At 41.8% G+C, this 21,354-nt stretch overlaps 1 protein-coding gene across 4 annotated transcripts in view; it reads left to right on the top strand.

Annotated features, from left to right (window-relative positions):
* Window positions 1–4,150, top strand: part of ADAMTS18 (ADAM metallopeptidase with thrombospondin type 1 motif 18) — a 79,118-nt gene extending 74,968 nt beyond the window's left edge. For all 4 annotated transcript variants that reach the window (XM_014882079.2, XM_088171834.1, XM_088171835.1 and 1 more), the window contains one exon: window positions 2,110–4,150. In XM_014882079.2, the coding sequence (XP_014737565.2) occupies window positions 2,110–2,225 (116 nt within the window). In that variant the 3' untranslated portion in view covers window positions 2,226–4,150. The remainder of the gene's footprint in view (window positions 1–2,109) is intronic.
* The last annotated feature ends 17,204 nt before the right edge of the window (window positions 4,151–21,354 follow it).

The following is a 21,354-nucleotide window of genomic DNA, read 5'->3' as shown; positions in this document are numbered from 1 at the left end:
CCAGCTGTGCTGGAATCACACTGAAGCAAATCAGTCTCTATTATCAGCCATGCAGCTCCAGCTCAGTGATCACAGGCAAGAAATTAATGTTTCAGGGAGAGTTTGCACACTTTCCTCAACAAACTGGGTCATTTCCATCCCTCTCTAGATGCAGTCATGGTCACCGTAACTCGTAGTAAATCCAGCTGCCTCAGATGAATGAACATCTAAACAACTTATAAATACTTGGGTAAATAGAAATAAGGAACCTGACTGCCTGATCCCCATCCACTGAATTTTGTGGGACTCCGTGCTCCTTCCAATAGCCCTTGGATTAGGTCCCAGTTTCAGCCATACCAATATTAGCATTGCCCTCTGATCTTCAAAGGGGGCATGAAGATTTATTAACGTGGCTTCCTCTGTGCTTATACTTTTTCTTCAAACAGTAATTTATTTTTTTTTTTAATTTACCCTTTCATGGCAAGAGAGCTCCTTCCTGTCTTCATAAAACCAGCTTTTTTCCTTTGTGTGGTGTGTGGTTTTCATCTCTTGTCTGCTTTGGGTCCTCCCAAATTCTGTCTGGTGGCAGCAGGTGAAGGAAAGGGAAGGCTGGTGCTGAGCTCCCAGCTGGATCCCTCCTGGCACTCCCTGCAGAACAGAAAGGCAGAGCTGTGCAGTGGGAAGGCTGCAGTTCAGTCCTGAGCTCCCCAGCTCCCATTCAGGAACAGTATTTTCTTTCTGTACCATTAGAATTTAAAGACAAGCTCATGTTTTGAAAACCTGAGGAAAATTTGGCATATTTTAGAAGAATTATTATTATTAAATAATTTTATTTTTCATTCAAATAAATGTGAGGATGATAAAGGCATAAAAAAATCACCTTTGCTTTCATATAAAAGGGAATAAAAAAGAGCAGTGGTGATTAAACCAAAGAAGATGCTGTAGAGAGATGGAGATGCCTCCTGGCCCACGGAACATGCAGGAGTTGTCTGTGCTCTGTGAGGGAGCATTTATCTGCTGTGACTCAGTAACTGATCTGAGAATGCAGACAGTGGTGCCTAGATTTTTGTTCAGTCTCCTTGTAAATTCCTTTTATTGACCATGTAAACAGTAGTTCTGAGAGTTGAACGAAATCTTTTCCCATGCTCGCAGGAGATTTCAGTTTAGCTATAAATTTTGCTAAACCCCATTGAGTCTTACTGCTCTCTCAGACATGGTGAATTTGTTTATAAATCACCCGTATGAATCATCACTCTCCTCTTTTAAAGAAACATAAAGCATCCACTGCAAAACTGGAGAGAGGAGCAGCTATGAGATGCTTTTAAAGCACTGGAGCTGTGTGTATAAATTATATCTGTACATGAATTGAAGAGCAATAGGATTTTAATTTAAAAATATAATTTGGCTGTGTTTCTAACTAAAAGCTGGGCTTTTGAGAACTGACCATGGTTAGCAAGTCTCTTCTCCCATTGCACTTAATTAAGATTTTGCCAACATGGCATAGTCAAAGTCCTAAAAGCCTGACTCGTGACACCTAACTGCAGTGTCTGAGGAAAGAGATTTCTGAGGTTCCCTGCAGAGTGGAAGGGAGAGGAAAAAGTCTCTCCAGAAAGTGCTGGAATGCAAGCCTGGAGCAGAGCACTCTGTGCAGGGCCCAGGCATTCTGAGTTCTGTGTGCAATAAACTCCATGTGATGATGATGATGGCAACCAGCAACTGGTATCAAATATGGATGGACTAGGCTCATTTGAATGAGTACCTGGCTTTGGAACAATATTTGTAAACACAGATGGCTTTTTTTTATCCTCTAATGTGGAACTTGCTCTTGTCTTCCTGAGCTACAAAGTGTGCTCCAAATTTTTTAATTCCCTCAGATTTTGAACCCCTATAATATTATCTCTGTCTCAATCAAGTTAACAAATCTCCTAACAAAAATGTAATGGCTCTTAAGATAAAACAAGAAACTAGTATTTTTGAGATGAAAGCTCATTCATGTTTCCTCTCCCTTGATCGAGTCACTCATTGTGTTTTTAATATTACCAAAGTCATACAAGGGTGTGGGACTATTGCCTGACTTGCAGACTTGCTAAAACACAGTCTTACCATATTGCTTGGGTTCCTCTCCTTCAGATGATCCTTCCTGTGTGGATTTCTTCACTTGGTGTCATCTGGTGCCCCAGCATGGTGTCTGTAACCACAAATTTTATGGCAAGCAATGTTGTAAATCATGTACGAAGAAGAACTGACAGCAGCGTGTTATCTGAACCCTTCAGTGACAGGATTCTCTTCTTCAATCTGTGTTGGAATTATCTCTGCTTTGAGGCAAGACATGGTGCCACATAAACCACTGATGGAAGAGACATTTTTTTCTAAGGGAATGTCTGAGGTACAGTAATTGTTGAATATATGTTGAAAAAGGAATGTTTCTTTCTTATTTTTTTCTTAATTTGCTGACCTCACTAAAGCACAGGGTACTATGGATCACTTGAACACTGAGACTCGAGGGGAAGTTCTTCTTTCTTTAAAAGTGTCATTTTGCACTGTCTCATGCTACGAGGAAGAAATCAAGGCAAGGGAGCCTTTTTTTGGCTGATTTACCAGAATGCAAAGCAGGAGAGCTTGGGAGCTGGAGGAGGAAGGCTGCAGCGTGGCAGCAGGACAGACCTCACCATCAGGAGCATGTCCTTCCCTGTCTTTTGTGACTGTTGTCCCAGGGTGAGGAAGCTGTTTGCTGCCCCAGAGGGACACCCACGGCTGGGGGCTGGAGAAGGCAGGTTCACACGTGTGGCCACCAGAAGTAAATCGTGCACTACAATGATACTATGGTGCTTCTCTACCAGAAACTTGCTGCTGGAAAAGCAAGTTGTGCATCATGCTAATGTTTTTTATAATTTTTGAAGAATTCGTTTTCTGCTTCATGTAGAAACTCAGAGGTGGTTAACTAGTAACTTGAAATGTATTTCTAGAAATATGCAGCGTTAGACTATTTGGACTTTTAATATTGCTGTGTTACAAGTAAAATAGAATTTCATATTTCAACTAACTCAAGGAACTCGGATTGATTGAGCCCAATGGTTATGTTTTCAACTTTCTAAGCTCATTAGATACATAATTTTAAAATTTAAACTTGATATTTTAAAGTAGTTTTGTTTCAGAAGCTAGATTGTTTGAATGCCAAGATACAGAAGAATGTCTTTCTTCTAATCTCAAATCTCTCTGCAAATTTTGATTCATCCATTACCCAAAGGAAATAACAGGAATATTATAGTCCATTAATTCATGCTGAACTTCTCTAAACAGTTATTTATTCACGTCACACAAAAAAAGCATGAAAAGATAAGTGGATTATTTACTTTTACCAAATAAAAGTCAATCCTATTTTTATACACTCTCCTTGTAATTTAGTTCAGAATCCACCAGCAAACAAAAGAAGTGATATTTGTGGCTGTTCAGTATCGAGATGTTGATGGCACCATGTATCAAATGGTGCCATTCAGAAAGTTTCAGCACTGAAAAAAAAACCCAACCTGTTTGCCAAACCCATTCCGAGACAGAGCTGTGTCCTACTGTAATTTTCTGGGGAGTGCCTATGAGGGACATATTTATCTGATTCCACCCAATCCCACAACTTTGTTTGATGAATGTAGTTCAGTTTGAGTGTTTTCTTAAAGTATGGTTTCAGTGTAGGATTAGCCAGCTCAGCACTAATGCCAGACAGTGGTCACTTAAAATTAGCAGTTCCTCTGAAACAATTTAAATTAAAAACATATATTCTGTGATACTTTGGGAAATTATTGGAAACATATCTCAACCTACACTGCTCTGTCTTGATATTGGACATTGTGTAATTATAACCTTTTTTCTAGGAAAACTACAAGGTTGTTTTTGTTTTGTTTTTATAATTGTGTCCTTTTTATTATTTGATGTAAAATAATTAATTTATTAATGCATAGCTTTTCCTTTATATTTCTTTGCTCATTTCCTTAAGTGAGAACTGAGTAAAGAAAATGGTAGTGTCACAAAGTATGAATTATGGTGTAAAAAAAGCAAAAACTATAAGTGTAATATTTAATTATTTTATAAGCTTTGTAATAAAATACTCTAACTGTTTCATTATATTTGGAATTGTAAAATTCATGAATAAAATATGGAGGTTATAAGTATATATCAAGTGTTGTAAATGCTGTGTGCATTCCCTTGCATCTTTGTTGATTTTCCCATAAGGAGAAAGTTATCTGTTTTCTCTGCTGCTGTGTAATTGGGAAATTGTGCCCAAAAAGGAAAAACAGGGCAAAAATCTGTGGTTTTATTTGCATGACAACATAAAAGCTAAAATACACAACAGTGCATCTGCAAGACAAACCTGAGCTGTGGCTCCTCTCAGCAAAGCCAGAGGGAACTTGTGTGTCCAGAAGCAGCAGGATTCTTCCCTGTCCTTACCTGCAAGGTGGTGCTCAAGATAGGGAGCCTCACTCAGCACAGCAGGAGCTTTTACAGCCTCTCCCATCTGCCTGGGGATACTTTATTTTTCTAAAACTGGCTAAGAACTTTCCAGACCAATCCCTCGGAGGGAGGGTATCATTTCACTGATCATTTCAGATATATTCTCCAACATTTTCCCTTCATGCGCAATCACTCGGTGCTCTCACAGAGCCAGATATTCAGAGGGCTGTTGATAGAAATACTGAGCTGCCTCTGACACACAGTGCAATCCAGTAAACAATAATAGATCAGTCTGCTCCTGAAGGACTCCCAGCAAGAGCTCTTTGGAAAGAGATTTGGACTAGTGATTTAAATAATTAATATGCCCACACAGGAATTCAGACTATAAACTGCTTAGTGTTTGGGGACAGAATTTTGGAATTAAAATGAACCAATGGTTGTCAGTGAATTACAGTGTTGGAGGGGGATGTTGAAAGAGGAAATATTGCATAAAGATGTGCTATTGTGTGCTTGGATCCCCCCCAAGTCCACAACTGTTTTATTGCTGAGCCCTTGCAACGGTATTTGGTACACAAAGCTTGGCAGCTTTCTGGAAGTGTATTGCTGCAAGGCTCACTTTTATAGAGCAGAATGAAGTCTTTTCACAAAGGAGTAGATCGATTTCCTGTGGTCAGATTTCATCACTCAGGTAAAGGGTGCATCTGCCCAAAGCTCGTAGAGATATTTAATGAATAGCTTGATTGTGTAAATCAAACTCAGCTGTCTCAGATGCCCAGAAGACATGAAATGCTGGAGACAGATGAATGTTTCACTGCATGTGGTTTTATGGTAACTCGATCCATATCCCATATTTCCTTTATTTTTCAGCAAATCCTATTCAAAAGCATCAAGAAGATAAATTAACATTACTATTTCTATTGTAATTGAAGTGCAGCCTTACAGAGTCACTGGGATGCCGTGTGTTCAGGGCTGTGTGTGCAGGTCATGAGGGGCTCAGAGTCCTGAGTGTGCCACAAGAAACTCAGGAAAAGATCACGTTATTGGGAGCTCGTGGTGATTAGGAGGAGAAGTGCTGCTGGTGGCTCACTGTCTGTGTGGACAGTGCAGGACACCTCCAAGGCAGCTCTGTGCAGGTGAGTTCTGAAGGACCAGTACTGAGGAACTTTATCCTGGCACTCCTTTGAAAGCAGAAATGAGGTGTGTTCAGGGCCGAGTCCTAACAAAGACAGGGACTGTCCCAAAAGGAGGGAAATCCATGTGGATCACTCACCTGCCAGATACTGGGGACTGAGAAGTGAGGATTTGGCAAAGCAGTAAGCCTCCTTCTCTCAAAAACGTCCTGCAATAAGGAGATGCAGCTTCCAGGAGATGCTTTAAATTCCTCCCCAGGCACTACTGTGTGAACATCAGCCAAATCAAGCTGGCCTCCCTGCTTCCTGCACCACTGTGCACCACCACTGTGGATATTCTTCATCCCCTGCTCTTCAGGACAAATCCAGGTCCAGGCTGGGCTGGAATGTGTCCTTTGGTGTAGATCACACTCTGGAGTCCTTCCCCTTGAGCTTCCCAGTGCACAGTCAGTGGCAGAGGGGCAGTGGGACTGACCTGATCCTTAGTCCTGCACAGGGCTCTGATGCAGGAGGTTATTTACAGCATCTGCCTCGCAGTGCCAGGGCAAGCCACAGCCTCTGCCTGGAGCACAGGGAATCAGAAACACTCTCTGGCCTTCCAGCAGCCAGCACACACCAGGCAGGGCTAAGGGCAGGGGTGCAAACATCTGCCAGCTGGGCTGAGCTAGAGCAACATCTGAATTCCTCAATTCACAATATAATGTAGTAACATCAAGAGCAGTTTTCCTTGTGTTTCCTGAAGAAAAACATCTACTATGGGGTCTATGCTTCAAACTACTAAATATTTTATGTACTTTCTGTTCAATAATAAGAATTATTCAGCCCTGAACAGAACCTGTTTTAATTTCTGGATTCTGCCGATGGAGGCAGGAACTTTCAGTTAAGTTCTAACTTCCAGGCTTAGTTTGTAAGCATTAAATCAAGCTATTGTCACCATACACATCAGCCTCAACACTGCTGTGTGCCTACTGCAAATAATGATGGGTCTTTAGTATCCCTTGGGCTGGCAAACATTAATTCATTATGTTCTGTTGTGATAATGTGCACTAATCCTTTCATAATAACGTAGCAAAGCTGACAAAAATCTCATTCAAGAGGACTATGAATGGGTTTTTATGGGAAATGTTTACTTGTGAAGCTCTCATCTGTGGAGACCAAATTTATTTTGGAGGAAAGCATACACAAGAATTTAGTTTTTTAGGATCTCTTTTGGGACCTTCTCAAATCACCACAACATCTGAATTTGGTCTGTCTGATAGGACAAACTGAAGGGATTCCCCCCAAAGCAGGAATGTTCTACCAACACTCTGCTTCCATGGAAATAATGGTCCCCTACTGTCTCTGTTTAGATTACTTGAAGAGAGTCAAAATATCTATTAAAGGAATTTTCACTTTCAAAGGCTTTAACTTTAGCTCTCTCCATTGATATTTTAAGTGGATCAGAACATTTCACTCTCAGAGAGATACTGCCTGTCAGCAGAAAGCTCATCAGCTCAGGTTTTGTAAAAATAAACTGCAGATGCCAAGTTGCCCAGAACTTCCAGGAGTCTGGGTTTTGCTCGTGTGTGGGGAAAATCAATCAACACAGACAATAACAGGCTGTAAACACAGTTCTCTCCCATTAAATATAGGATCTACTTCTTCAAACTGTATAATTTCCCACAGCTTCATTCAGAGGGGTTTGGTGTCCACTTCCAAAATACTAGCTGCAAACCCAAAATTGTGTATAAACAAACTGGAGCATCTCATCTGAAAAGCATCCAGCTATTGATTGAGGCTGTCAGGCAGTGTAAGGGGCTGTGATATCCACTGACCACATTACACAAACCTGAGCTGCCCTTGTGTCCTGTGGCCACTTAAAAGCTAATGCTGACTTTTTATTTGGTTATTTCTCAGCTGCAATGGAACTTTTAATTAAATTCACGAACTCAGTATGAGGTTATTTTCAGGTAAAATCACGTGTGAGGATTACCCTGCTAATGTCCATTTCCAGCAGAGCTGGGTGACATTTGGCTCGTGGGCTGGGGAGCAGAGCAGTGCAGCTCCCACAGGCTGGCCCAAGCACTGAGCTCTCACTGTACATCTATCCCATCATCAGCCATTCCATTTGCTCCTTAGCTCCGTGACTCTCTACTAGAACTTGCACATCATTGAGAATCCTGCCCAGATTCACCAGCCTTGCTGCTAAAGAGTAGGGCAGAGTAAGGTCATAGTAAGGTAGTGGTATGAACAGTAAGGCAGAGTTTAATCACCTGTGCCCTCATGCCTCAGTGCAGGCTGGGGGAGAGCACTGGGGAAAAACCTTCATCTGAGGATGCAGAGCTGCTGTCCCTGCCCTCTGGCAGTGGGCAGCCATTCCCTGTGTCCTGCTACTCCAGGCCCTTGTCCAAAGTCCCCCTCCAGCTCTCTTAGAGCCCTTTAGGTACTGGAAAGCCTCAAAGGGGTAACCCCGGAGACATTCTGGGTATTGGTGCATATATTTTATCCTCTTCTACAATCTCCTGTGAATTTGAATCTGTGACCTGCTGTAAGGTCAGGACTCTACTGTAAGGTGGCAGATGGTGTTTTTGCAAGTTCTTTGCTTGTGCTGAGGAAAGAAAAGAGAAGTGGAACAATAAAGTGGATCCTGTTTGGATTAATTCTTGATTCTACACCTGTAACATAGCAGCCTGCTATGGTCAGAAACTGGATTTATTAAAAGCAGTGATCACTTTCAGCCCTTTAACCACCTCTCTCTAGATCACCATATCTGTATTCCTTTCTGTTAAATGGTTGGTTTTATTTAGGGCAGGAACCGCTCACACCCTCTGTATAAGGATAAGTGCTGTGGTGTCCTGGTGTTAATGTGTCATCCTCCTGCTAACAGCCCTGATCTGCTGAAAGATTGTGACTTAGAGGGAGACTAAAACTCTTCTTTTAGTTCAGAGATCCCTCTAATTAAGCCAGTTTTAGAAACTGCTACCCAAACTCTTCTTGTCCACATATATATACACACACACATACAAGATTATTGTATAATTACAGACTGTTTATCTAGATCTTGTGTTATGTAAGGAACAAAATTAAGGTGGGAAAAGCACCCAAACTGTTCTGTATGTGCTATGCCTTATCAGGAAACAGCCAGACTAAAATAGTTCCCCAGCTTCCTAGATTGCACAATCCCACTTTGCTCAATAAGAGAGTGCTGCAAGAACTGGGTTTGTTCTTGGTGCTGGCTTTTGTAAATGCTCTTCCCTGAGCTTCTCATTAACCTTCTGAACCTCATGTCTACTGGATGGATCCCGGCCAGCATCCTCCACTACCAAAGGACTCTTTGAAAGGAGAGTTTACACCTCAGGTTCCAAATTGATTTACTGTGGCACACTAAGTACATAGAAGAGGAAGGCAAACAGTGGATTTGCCTATTTGAAAACAGCAGTTGATTAAAAAATAAAGTACCAATAATGTGAGAATCATGTCTTGAAACCTTCAGACGTTTTGGCACATAGCTCTGTCTCTCTCGGACAATTGCATCCCCTTTTTCACTGCTTCCCTTCCTGTTCCACAGCTCTCCCCTGAAGCCATCGGGAGGTGGGAGCAGAGTGGGTTTGAAGTGTCCTGGGATAATCCACTTTGACAGGGAACTGTGCTGATTAAAAGTTATGGCTTTGGAACAGCAAAGCTCCCACTGCTGTCCACGTAAAAGTTGCTGCTTTCTATTTAAACCTTAACAGTCAGATCTAATCAAGGGAAAATAAGGACGTTTTTATGAATTCCATGAGAAAAATTCCCCTCAGGTGTAGGTTGCACGGTTTGATCAGCTCCAGTATCATGTTTTAGCGTTTCATATTAATCCAGCCAGCTCTGAGCCAAGAATTTAACTTTCAAACTTGCCTGACGGCCAGGCAAAAACATTTTGGCAATTTGTTATTATTTCAGCTAAACTTGCAATATGCAAATTAAGATTTATGGCAAATGAGGCCTTAAAACTATGCATTTATCTCCACGTGGAAAAGGTATTGTGTAGCTGCAAGGTGCCAGAAAATACCAGAGCTGGGCAGAGAACAAGTAAATTACAACTCCCAGAAGGCACTGGAGAGTTGTACATCAGCATTTGGTGTCCTGATGACAGGAAACAAACTATTTCACAGTCTGAGATTTTCTGGAAGATGTGGAGTTGACCCAGCCCTCAGACTAAGTATCTCATGTCACCATTTTCAACTGAAAACTGTTAAAGTGTCAGGTAAATCTTGGTTTTTCAACAAGGCTGAACCAAAAGAAAAATTATTGTTTCACGGAATGTAAGTATCCTGTTGAAAACACAGTGATGGGAAAACACTGATTAAGTACAGATAACATTTATATTCCTTTCTATTCTCCCATCCTCTCCCTCGTCTCCCCATGCATAAGCAATTAAGATCATTCCCATGTGCCAATTCAGCTTTGCTGCAATCCCAGTAAGGCAAAGAGAGCAGACACTGCCAATTCCCTGCCTCCTCTTCCTGGGGTAGTCCAGATCCAGAGGTGCTCTGGAGAGATGCATTCATTGCTGTGTGGTCTAATTCCCTGCTCTATATTCTGCAGAACTGAAGACAATAGGATGACACATGGACTGGAGATAGATCCATGCATACTTTCCTTCCTAAGTCAGGGTTTTCAATGAAAAGCATAGGAAAACTGAGATACATGCCCAAAGTTCAGCTCAGCCTGAGCCTTGGGGTCCAATTTTCATCTTAATCAGAAATAATTTCCCTTAGGTTAAAGGATTTGTAACCACACAGAATCAGTGTGCACAGGCCAGACTCAAGCCACATCTGGCAACAAGGGCTTGAACAGGAAGAATGTTCAGTGAACAGCACAGATTTATTCTCACTCTGTCCCCTCACATGCAAACAAGAATTTACAGATTCTGGATTTGCCTCACTGCCCGAGTGAAGGTGCTTCTTTCACTGCAATTAAAAAGCAGCCTTCATTATGCACCTTATTCCCTATTTTTACCTAACTCCTAGGAATACCTCATACAATTGGAAAAATTGTGAGGAGCTCATTCAGGCAAGGATTGGACTCGGTTGATTAAATACATAATTCTGCTTTGGAGAACAAAAGTGGATCAGCCAGAGGGGTCTGGTGCCCAGGGCTGAGGGGCTGGGTTTCCTCAGCCCTGCCCTGCCGTGGCTGGGGAGAGGAAAGGGAGCAAGAACAGAGCACAGACCATGAGTGTTCTTAGACAGCCACCTAGTGAGTTCAGCGAGGAATCAAGAGCTCCAAGGAAATTCTGTGAATTCTCTCCGAGGCTGGAGTCACACTATAAATGCAGTGCTAAAACAGTGCTAAAACTCTGCCAAGCTTTGCCAGGAGTGCACAGGGGCTTTGCCTCAGTCAGGGCAGCAGCAGAGCAAGAGGGTGCTTCAGTTACTGAGCTCAGAGACAAGATTTGTCATCCCTCTGTGATTCTTGAATGAAATGTTTGGGGGAGAGTTCAAGTATTGAAAAAGATGTCTGAGGTTTAAGAGAATTTCACAATTTGTTCAGGAACAAGTACATGTGTATGGTTTTATTTATATACATACACACACACACGCACATATATATATATATATATATACTCACCTTTTTCTTACACACCCATTGCTAAATCAAAACATTTCTGTTGACTGAAAACAGGACATCGTGGACATCCTGCAATATATAAAAAAGGGACAAAGTCTGGAGGGATAGAGAGATTGACAGAATCATTAATGTTGGAAAAGACATCTAAGAACACCAAATCCTTCTGTCAGCCCAGCACCAGCACCATGTTCACCATTAAACCATGTCCTCAAGTGCTGCATCCACAAGCTTTTGAGCCCTTCCAGGGATGGTGGCTCCACCAGGGTCCCTGGGGGTTGGCACAGAGAGCTTGCTTCACTGCTGTGGTGTGCTGGGCCATTTCTGCTAAGCTAATTTTGTCTGTGGCTGTGAAATTAGCAGGAAGTCTTTAGAAAAAAGAAAAGACAACCTGTGAATCCAGTTCACCTCAAAACCAGCACTTGTATTTGCTAGCTGTGTGTGCTGAATTCCAGCTCTGTGAAAAAGAAGGGGGGAAAAAAGCCCTCAACCGTAAGGATCTACAGAAAAAAATATTCAGGTATGGTTTTTGGAGCTTGCTTTTGCAAAGTTACCCCAGGGAGATGTCTGACAAAGCTACACTCTTACTGTCTCCTGCTCTGGGCACTCACAGAGCCACAACATGCAACTTTATCCCTGTGCTAGAAGGACACAGAATGTGTGGAGCTATAATGAAGCAGCCAGAGTCAGCACCTCATCAGTCCATCGGTTACCTATTAACCAGTGCTTGCTAAATTGCCTTCTGCTATGCAGTTCCCAGATGGTCTCTAGTTATAAATGGGATCATTGAAAGGAAAATTAAAACAAAAACAAAAACAAAAACACCCCACCAAACTGAAACAAAACCTTATGATACTAGTGGAAAACTTTATCAAAACCATGGTTATCCAAAGTTCCATCCAGTTTCAATAAGCCACAGATTGGCTGCAGGGGGGGTGAGTAGTTCATAGAAGAGACAAACCCTGATGATGGATGATACTCTGTTTGGGATGCTGTAGAATTTCTACTTAGGAATTTACTGCCTCCCAAAACTCTACCAAAACACAGAACTGCCTGGGCTGCAGATCATGTCAATCCTGATCCACTGCTGTAGACTTGGCCATACAGTTTCTCTGTTCCTATGGACTTGCAGTATTTGTAATCCCCAAGTCGAACAATGTGATAACATATTAAAAATAGCTATGAATGTGCTTTGAATTCCTCTTAGAAACATCAGCTCTACATGCCTAATTAAATATCCTTGACACACACAAAAAATAATTGCAAGGAACAGAAACTTCTCTCATGAGGGCCAGATGATTTTAATTAGGTCTCACTCAAAATCTTCCTCGGCTCACATGGCTCAGCTCTCAACAAAACCCTCGGTCACACTGAGATGCCATGCTGTGCTCCCTCCTTTCCCTTTCACACTGGCTGTTGCTCCTGTGTCCCAGTTTCTCCCTTTTCCTTAAGAATTTGCTGTCCTCCAGCCCTCAGAGCTGTGGTTCTGAATGCCCCAGACATGAGGGGCTGGGCCCATTTACTGATTTCTTACTTTCCATGCCCCAGAGAGCCGCTCTGCACAGATGGTGTGATTCTGAGTAGAAGCTGAACATATGCACAGAGGTTCCACACCAAATCTGTGGAGGAGCACAAACAGCATTTATTTATTCATTCATTCATTCCAGAGGAGAGTCACAGCTCCTTTATCCTCCCTCAGCCAGCAGCAGGTCTGCTATTATCCCAGCAAGTGGAGTGTGAACTCAGACGTCTCTGCCTTCCTTGGAGGGCAAGAGGGGCTAAATCCTGATTTAGGATCTCAGCAGAGCCTAAGGGCATTCCCAGAGGGAAGCTGGGTCCACCCCAGCTGCAGAGATCCTGACAAATCCAGGCTGCTGCCTCCACAAACCTCCTTCTTCCTTTCTTGGGTACCCAGGGAGGGATTTGCTGCTGTGGTTCTCTGTGACAGTGCCCAGACTAGAGACTGGCACTTTTCAGTGTCTCAGTTACAGCTCAGATATTCAAGGCACTGGCACTAAAGAATTGAGGCATCTCTAAAACACAGTGTTCCACCTCCCCATTTCCCAGCCACAGATATTAATAGTTAACAGTAAAATTTATACTCCTTGAAAATTGAAATGATATGGACAGCTAGTTTGCTCTGAGGAGTTATTTACAAATATTAGAATTATTTAATCCACTTCAGCATAACAGATATTGGTTGTCATAGCTAGCAAAGTCTTGTAGTTCTTTCTTGTGGGATTTCTCCTTTCCTGAGAATTTTTAAGCCTGAGCTCTTGATTTGATATTTTTTTATGTGTGTATTATGGGTTTAAACAGCATTGTGTCACAAGCCTCAACCTGGCCCTGAATGGCTTGTGTTCACTGCAATGTTTTATCTGACATCTCAAGGGGTCATTCTAGATCCTGCAATGACTTTTGAGTGGGTTTTTGCTTGGTGGTTTGTTTCTAATGCCAGATCAGGGAATCTGGCAAATTGTAACTACAATATTAAGTTCCAGCTGTTGGACAGACTTACAACACACCCCACAGACCTTTTGAAATATCTCCACTGCAGTGCCATCCTTCTCCTCCAGCTGAGGTCACCCACAAGTGTCCCCCAAATGGCCACTGCTTCCCAGCACTTCCCTGCTGCTGGAATTCAGCACTTGCAGGTGCTGCCTGTGGCATTTGGGTCTGAACTTCTTCCAGTCACTTCCACAGCCTCTGAGGTTTCCAGCTCTGTGTTGGGAGTTCTCTTCCCCTCTGCTGGGTTTTTTGCTTATTTTTTTTATCTAAGTTCTAGTACAGCAAAAAAATTTATCCAGCAGTCTGCATCCAGTTATTGTTTAATCACACACACGGTTCTTTAAATGGACTCCACAGCCTCCATGATTCCTCCAGCTCAGTACAGAAATCCACACAGAACTTATTAGCAAACTTCACAAGATTTTCTCTTTATTTATGAGAAAAGCAATGACATTAGATTAAGAGCTCTATTTAATTTGTCCAAAGAGGAAGAGCTGCTCAGTGCTGCTGTATTAAGGCAGTGTCATACAAGTGATCACAGGTTTCAAAGCTCTCTGACCTGCAGCAGTTCCTGGCTCTGAAGCCATGGCTGTACTGAGATTCCTGCCTGCATGGACCATTCTTGCTTTTATTCACCTGAAGCACAAGTAAAATCCATCCCTGTCAGACCATTAAGAAGATATTACTTCTTGGGGATGTATAAAATATATTTTCTCTATGTTAAATGTGCAAATATGTTTTTCTCTCAGGTAATACCTGTATGACACTAATTTCGACACTGTGCATTTAAAATCTTTTCAGTGATGATCCCTAGAAAAATCTTCCCAAGTACCTGACCCCTGGAGCAGTGTGTCTGTGTGTTCCCATTGTATGCCTAGAGGTGCTCTGGAGCAGTGTGTGAGCCCTGTTCCTGTTTACAGACATCTGCTCTGGTGAAACATCTCTCTGGGAAGCCTGATTCAGAGTTTGTTTGTTCTTTTCCTCCATGACCTTCTATTCTGACATGACCTCCTCACCAGAATCACCTCATGGAGTGCCCCATAATGGCCATAAGACATGCCAGAATGACAAGAATTTAAGACAATTTGCAAGATTTTGCAGAATTGAAGCTTGTGGAAACAATGGTGATAGGTTCAGGCATAGCTGCAGTTTTTTCTAGGGCTTCTGTTCAATTGACCATTTGTTCAATACTATTGCTCTGCTGGATGAAGTGAAAGATCTTGTCAGGGAGGGAAAGGATCCAAGGAACTGAAAGCCAACCAGTTTTCTGTACCCCTGGAAAAATAGCAGACTTCTCATATGAATAATCATTAAGCTGCATCTGTCTTTCTGTGGTTTGAAAATAAGGACAGGACTTGATTGAATATCTATGTGATTATGGGTTTAACCTTTAATGATTCAGAGCAAAAATATCTCTCCAGGGTCTTCTAATTTAGAAAGAAATGCTCCATCATCTCCCATGAGCAGCCCCTTTGGTGTTCCCCAAAGCCTCTGGAAAATACCCTAAGCAGACTAGCAAAACTGCAGCCATGAATTCTCTTGCACAGGACAGTTTGGTGGATTTTATTGCTTCCCAGATCTTTAACTACATAACATTCCTTTATAAGTCTTCATTGACCTTTCATAACCCTGAGTCTGGATTATATTATTGTTTCTGTCCCTGATTAACTTACTGCAGGTTTATTCTTTAATTTTGAGGGCAGACAAGAACATGGAAATACAGCTGAAGCTGCTGGGAAGTTGAAGCATGGAAATACTAGAAATTCACCTCTGGTGTCAGAGTGAAGCCATTTTACAGGAGTCACATTGTATGCACATTGACAGAACACTCCCAGTTTATGAAATTAAACATTTACTGGAAATTCTTTTGCTGTAGTTTAATCTTTCAAAACTGACATGATGCCCACATGTGCAGAGTAACCACTGGTAGCAGGAAAGCACATGCTTATGTTTTTTATGTTTGTGTTGTCCTGTGAACATGAGATACACAAGGACACAAATTTAATTAAGACTTGCCCGAGATTTTTGACAAATTCAGCTGAGCTGCACCAACCACACCAATGCAGCATGTGCTGGCAAGAGGTGCTCTGCAGGCTGAGGGGCAAAGTCATATCAAGAACACAAGAAACAAACCCTTACATTTGCTGGATGACTTGCTAAAAAAGACCTGATTTGTTCAATTTTCATGAAAATAACCTCCGAGACATGAAGCTGTCACAGTTTTTGTAAACCAGGAGGAAGGCTGATGCACCTGAGAAGCTTGGCTAGAGCTGCTGTTCACTCCCACTGCCTGCAGGAGTGGTGTGATAAAAATTCAGTGCTCAGAGGGCAGAGCCAATGCACCCCACTACTGAGCCTGCAGATGGCAGTTCTCTCTGTCAGTGTGTCTCAATGCTGAGAAACATTTTTTGTTTTGAAGCAAGTCTCATTTTTGGTAAGGTAAAAAAAAAGCCCAACCTCTGTCTCTCTTTTCACAGATTTAGGAGATTTAAATTCAGGCTGTCTATGAAACATCATAGAAGAAGAAAAACTTCCCACAGCTCATCTACAACTTAAAAGAGGTATTTGCTCATTCCATTGATGTTTTACACTCTCCATGTGAGACAATTCCCTCCACTGATCTCCCCCAGTGGTCCTAATTTCAGCAGTGAATTGTTGTATCACAGAAGGCAACTGCGTGGGGAGATGTAGAATAACTTGTGGAGAAAGTCTCATGTCATATGAAAAATCTTTGAAAGCAAGTGACAGGTGTTTTAGGTTATGACAAAAGGAATGACAAATCCTTCCTTTATACATTTTTTTGGACACTATTAGAAGAAATGCTGTAAACAAGCACCCTCAGAAGTGTGCTATCCTTGCTGCTCAGTAGCAGTTACCTGGAAAGTTTTACCTTTTTTTCCCTTATTGCTATAATTGCACATCAGGAGGGCTGTTGAACCCAGCTTTAAAAGGGCCACTAACAGGCCCTGAACACATGGGAGCAAAGACTTTGCTGCTGTGTAAGAGGAACTGGGGAAAGGTGGGGTTGGAAAAGCACATTATGGGACACGAGGGAGGTGTGGAGCCATGAGACAAGTGTACAGGTAGATCTGAGTGGTGTGAGCTGCCTGCTGGATTAAAACGTGCCAGGGTAAACCCCAGCAGGGCAGAGTCCATGCCAGGCACACCAGCAGGGCTGGCTTTGCTCCTGGTCTGGAGAGGAGATGCTCTGGTTACAATCAGACACTGCTGGGGACTCTCTGCTGAAGGGCAAATACACACCAGAAGTACCTTAGGCTTAATTCGGGTCATGGTGGAATAATCAGAGTGATTCATATGGGAAACCTTGCATGAAGAATGGCACAATTCTTCAATTAATGACTTTCTATTTCTGCCTGTGAGATCACTGTAGCTCTGAAAGCACTGTAGATGTACATACAGCAGCTGCACTGCTATGAGAAGCAGAATCCTTGTCTCCTTCATGAGCAAAGTCTCCATAAACACAGTTCAAATTCTTCCAGCAGCTGATAAAACTCAACAAGGAACCCCTTAACTCTACTCTTTTATATGACACCTGTGCATTTCTGAGCTGCCTTCACAGCAGCATCCTCTCTGAGTTAATAAAAACTGAAGCGAGTTTCTAAGTGTTACCACCTCCAAAAGGTGTTTAATGAGAGTGCCTTTCCTAGGCTGTGACCAATCCCAGTAATCCCACTGCTTCCCTGGACCAGGCACTGCACAATGCAGAAATGAGCAATTGCTTTCATACTGTTTGCCTGAAGGTTTTCAGCATATGTGGATCTACTCGTGTGCCTTAAGAAAAAATACACCAGCAAGTAAAAACATGAATGTGTCCTTAAAATTGCCCTTCTGGAATTAGCTCAGCCTATTTGTAAGAATTCTTGCAACTTAGCACATGCTTCATCTTCAGCTCAGAGTGTTAGCCAAGCAATAATCAGCACTCAGCAAGAATTAGAAAGCCAGTTTGTCACAGTGAGGTCATGGGGAAGATTATTCCTGCTTTATGACTCCATTTATAATAAATATTCCATAGCCTGTCATGGAAAGGATGTAGAACATATTTATACTTCCAACCTCCCTTTTCACATAAAAATTTATCAACTTGTCTGGTAAATTCAATAGGAGCCTATTCCCTTTTGTCACTTTTTACATGCCTCCTGGCTCAGGAGAACCAATAATCTACCTCAGACTGCAACAGAGATCTTGTCTGCCTTTGAAAGTTAATGGGGCACAGATCTAGATTAGCAAAGGTATTTAGGTATTTCCTTTTCAGGTAGAATATAACTGCATAAATCTTCTTCTCAGAGTCAAGACAAACATCTGATGCACTCTCCTCATATTTAGACTGCTTATTACCATCTGTTGAGGTATCAAGATTCAATTTCACAACATCATCTTACTCCAATCCAAGTATTTATTGCCAGATAAGCGTGGGCTTGGGAAATCAGCCTACATGACACTGTAATTCTGCTGTCCTCCTCTTTCAGAAACACTTGAAGGAAAATCCAGAGCATTTCTCAGAACAGAAACATTCCCTTCTCTGGAAAAAGCAACAGGAAATGTGAGCTGTGTCTCACTACGTGGCAATGAGACATTTGAGTCTTCACAGGGAGGGAGCCAAAGCAACAGGACATCCCCACACCCAGATGGTCAGAGTGCAGCAGAATTTAGACAGAATTTCCTTATGTCCTCAGATTCTCTAAGGGATTATGTCAAAAGAGCTGGCTGTGGCATTTTTACACAGACCAAGGACTCCTCACCCTGGAGAATATTTGGAGAACAGCACGTGCCAATGCCAATCTTCTGCCTGGTGTTGCCAGGTTTGGAAGACAGGTTGAAGAAAAGATCTAGGTTCCTTTCATTTTTACTCTGTACATATTAGCAGCACTGTGGTGATGAAACAATTAAAAAAAAAAAACAACAAAATAAATCAGACTGAGGAATGTGTTATAATTCAGGACCCAGACCACTGAAATGTTATAAAAAGGCAGGAAAGAAAACACAGCTAAGATTTCAACAGGATTCTGTCTCAGAAAGGCTCAGAGCATGGAATTGGCTAGAAAACAGGAAAAGCATTTTATTTACAAGACATGAAGACACATGTTGTACCTGTAGCCATTCTAAATATATAACAACTACATAAATGCACGTTGCTGAAACAAATGGAGTACAGACAGCTATCTCTTTTTACAAAACATATGGAAATGATCATGATGGAAATACTCTTTCCAGAAAGAAGTTTTGAGGAACTTCCAGTTGTAGTCCAATAAAATAATTGCTTAGAGAGGGAGAAAAAAACCTAAAAACCAAAAAACAAACAACCAACAAACCCAGCAATTTTTTTCTAGTAAGAAAGTGTCTAATCCTTCATTTTTTGCTCCCACAATTCTCACACAAATGGCTTCACTGAAGTCGGCTGCATAAAGAATCTTTCTTAAGTGAGTGAAAAATGATAATAAAAAAGCTAGTAACATAATTTAAGCTTCACAAAGAAGATTTGCCTTGAGATGGCAAATGAGAGGTTTGTCTTGAGAAATAACTTGCATATGAAGTTTTTTTCCTCACCAGCGTTGCAATTGCTGCAAGGGTTGTGTGGCATATCACAGGTGAGCTGATTCAAAGCCTGGAGCCTTTAACTGCTTCACAAAAAGAGCTAACAGAGGAAATGAGTGCACCTGCCCTTGAGGCAAGAGAGGACAAGGATGATGGAAATAGAGAAGAAGAAGGATTCCACCCCCCAAGGCTGAGAATCTGTTAAAATCTCATATAGCTTCGAGGAGCCAATTCACACAATTGTTATATCAGGACAATAAATCAGAGAAAGGCTGAATGAATGGATGAACAGTTAAAAAAGAACCACACTGAGAACAAACCAGTAACCCCATATAGGTGTTGAAAGATGTTGGGATTTGTATTTTAAATCTTTTAAATTACCATTTTGCCCTGACCATGGGGAGATAAGCATCCTTATCTCCCTCTCCCCATCTTTTGTAAAGACACACATCCCCTCTCGGTTGTAGAGCTGACCTGGGTCATTTTCCAGAGCCTCTCCTAAAAGCTCCTGACACCAGCACCTGGTCATCACCTCAGGCTGTCCTGCCTTTACAGTAGTCACACCTCGTTTCCCATATGCAGGAATTGTTAGCATCACATCATGCAGTTCACTGGACATTTCCATCAGGATTCTAACCAGAATTCTACCTTCTAGTGCTTTTGCTTTGGGTCATTTCAGTCCTTTAACCTAAGGCTGCCAGTAAATCCAGTAGACTTTGCATTCTGATTTATACACACCCGCACAGATTTTCCCCTTACATGGAAAATACTGGTGTTTATGTGAAAAAAAAAGCCAAGTGAGCTTAAACCCACCAGTTTTATATGCCTTTCTGAGGCTGCAGCACTTTAAAACTCTCAGCATGGTGTGTAAAGCAGTCAGCAGCTCTTGCTGATTAATTGTCCTTTTCTCCAGCCACTTGCAGTCAGGAAGGGAGCACTGACATCTCCCTGCCCATGCTGGGCAGACTGAGGCAAGAAGTTTATGTCCCTCCTCAAGTAGCATCTACTTTAGGATGAGATTTGCTTAGAACTCAGGAAAGTCACCTTAAAACCTGTCTACAATCCTATTAAGGAAAATAATGAAAAAGTAGCAAGAGGCAAGCCAGCTGAAAAGTGAGAATAAGGATTAAAAACTTGTAAAACGTTAAAGTATGAGCACTGAAGAAAAAACCCTCTGAAGCAAGCAGCAGGTAACACACCTTTGGTTAAGATGGACTACACAGTAAACCTGTCATAAAAGCCTTCTGCAAACCCATGAACAACTATATTTTTTTAAAAATCCAATAAGAAACACTGAACACAAGCCCAATCCAGTATAACTAAATACTATTTCTTGTTGATGTAAGCTCTGTAGCCAACTGAGTGTGGTGCTCAGTTAAATCTCTGGCAAGCAGCAGTGAGAGAAGTACACAATGCAATCTCGGAAGGCAGGCAAAGACAGATGGAAAGGGACAATAAATGAGCCAGTGACTAGACAGACAGAAAATCTCACCCAGCATTTTATCTTCCATCTGCTTCTCCTTGTAACTGTACCTTGACAAAACCAGATCTCCCTTCCTGATACTGGAAATGGCACAAGGGGTGTTTATGACAAGGGGAATGTGTTTAAACACATAAAAAACCAAAACAACAAAATGAAAATCTGAAGGTAAGCATCTGAGAGCAGATACTCTTGAAAAAGTTTTTTTTAAAATAAAATATTCTTGTGTTTCCTTTGTTTCCCCATGTTGTTCTTTAATCTGCCCCTTAAAGGAGGGTCTGAAGAACATTGAGAGATAAGCAGAAAAGAGATGAAAGAAGGAAAGATGCAGCTTTGAAACAGTAAAATGTGTTACATTTTGTCCCAGTCTCCAGCATCCCCTGCAGCAATAGTGGGGAGCAGTAAGGAATGTGCTGGGGAGGGAGTTTGGCTGCAAGTCTCAGTTCCAAACAGTACATTTCTGCATGGCACAGAGCACAGGCTTTATCATCCTTCCCATCAGGTCTGGTTGTATTTGACACTTACAAGTTTACATACACTATGTTATCTTGAAGCCTTGTAAATCATCTTTCATTAAATTTAAATTGCTCCCGTGGGGCAGAGGAGAGGACAAAACACTCCAAGTAGTTAAAAACTTGGTAGTTAGTAAACGGGTTTCCAGGCTCAGTAGACTGC

This window comes from Sturnus vulgaris, chromosome 12, assembly GCF_052056855.1.
Source record: "Sturnus vulgaris isolate bStuVul1 chromosome 12, bStuVul1.hap1, whole genome shotgun sequence".
Taxonomy (NCBI): domain Eukaryota; kingdom Metazoa; phylum Chordata; class Aves; order Passeriformes; family Sturnidae; genus Sturnus; species Sturnus vulgaris.
Note: the sequence above shows the minus strand (reverse complement) of the source record. Positions and strands in the feature narration are given on the sequence as shown.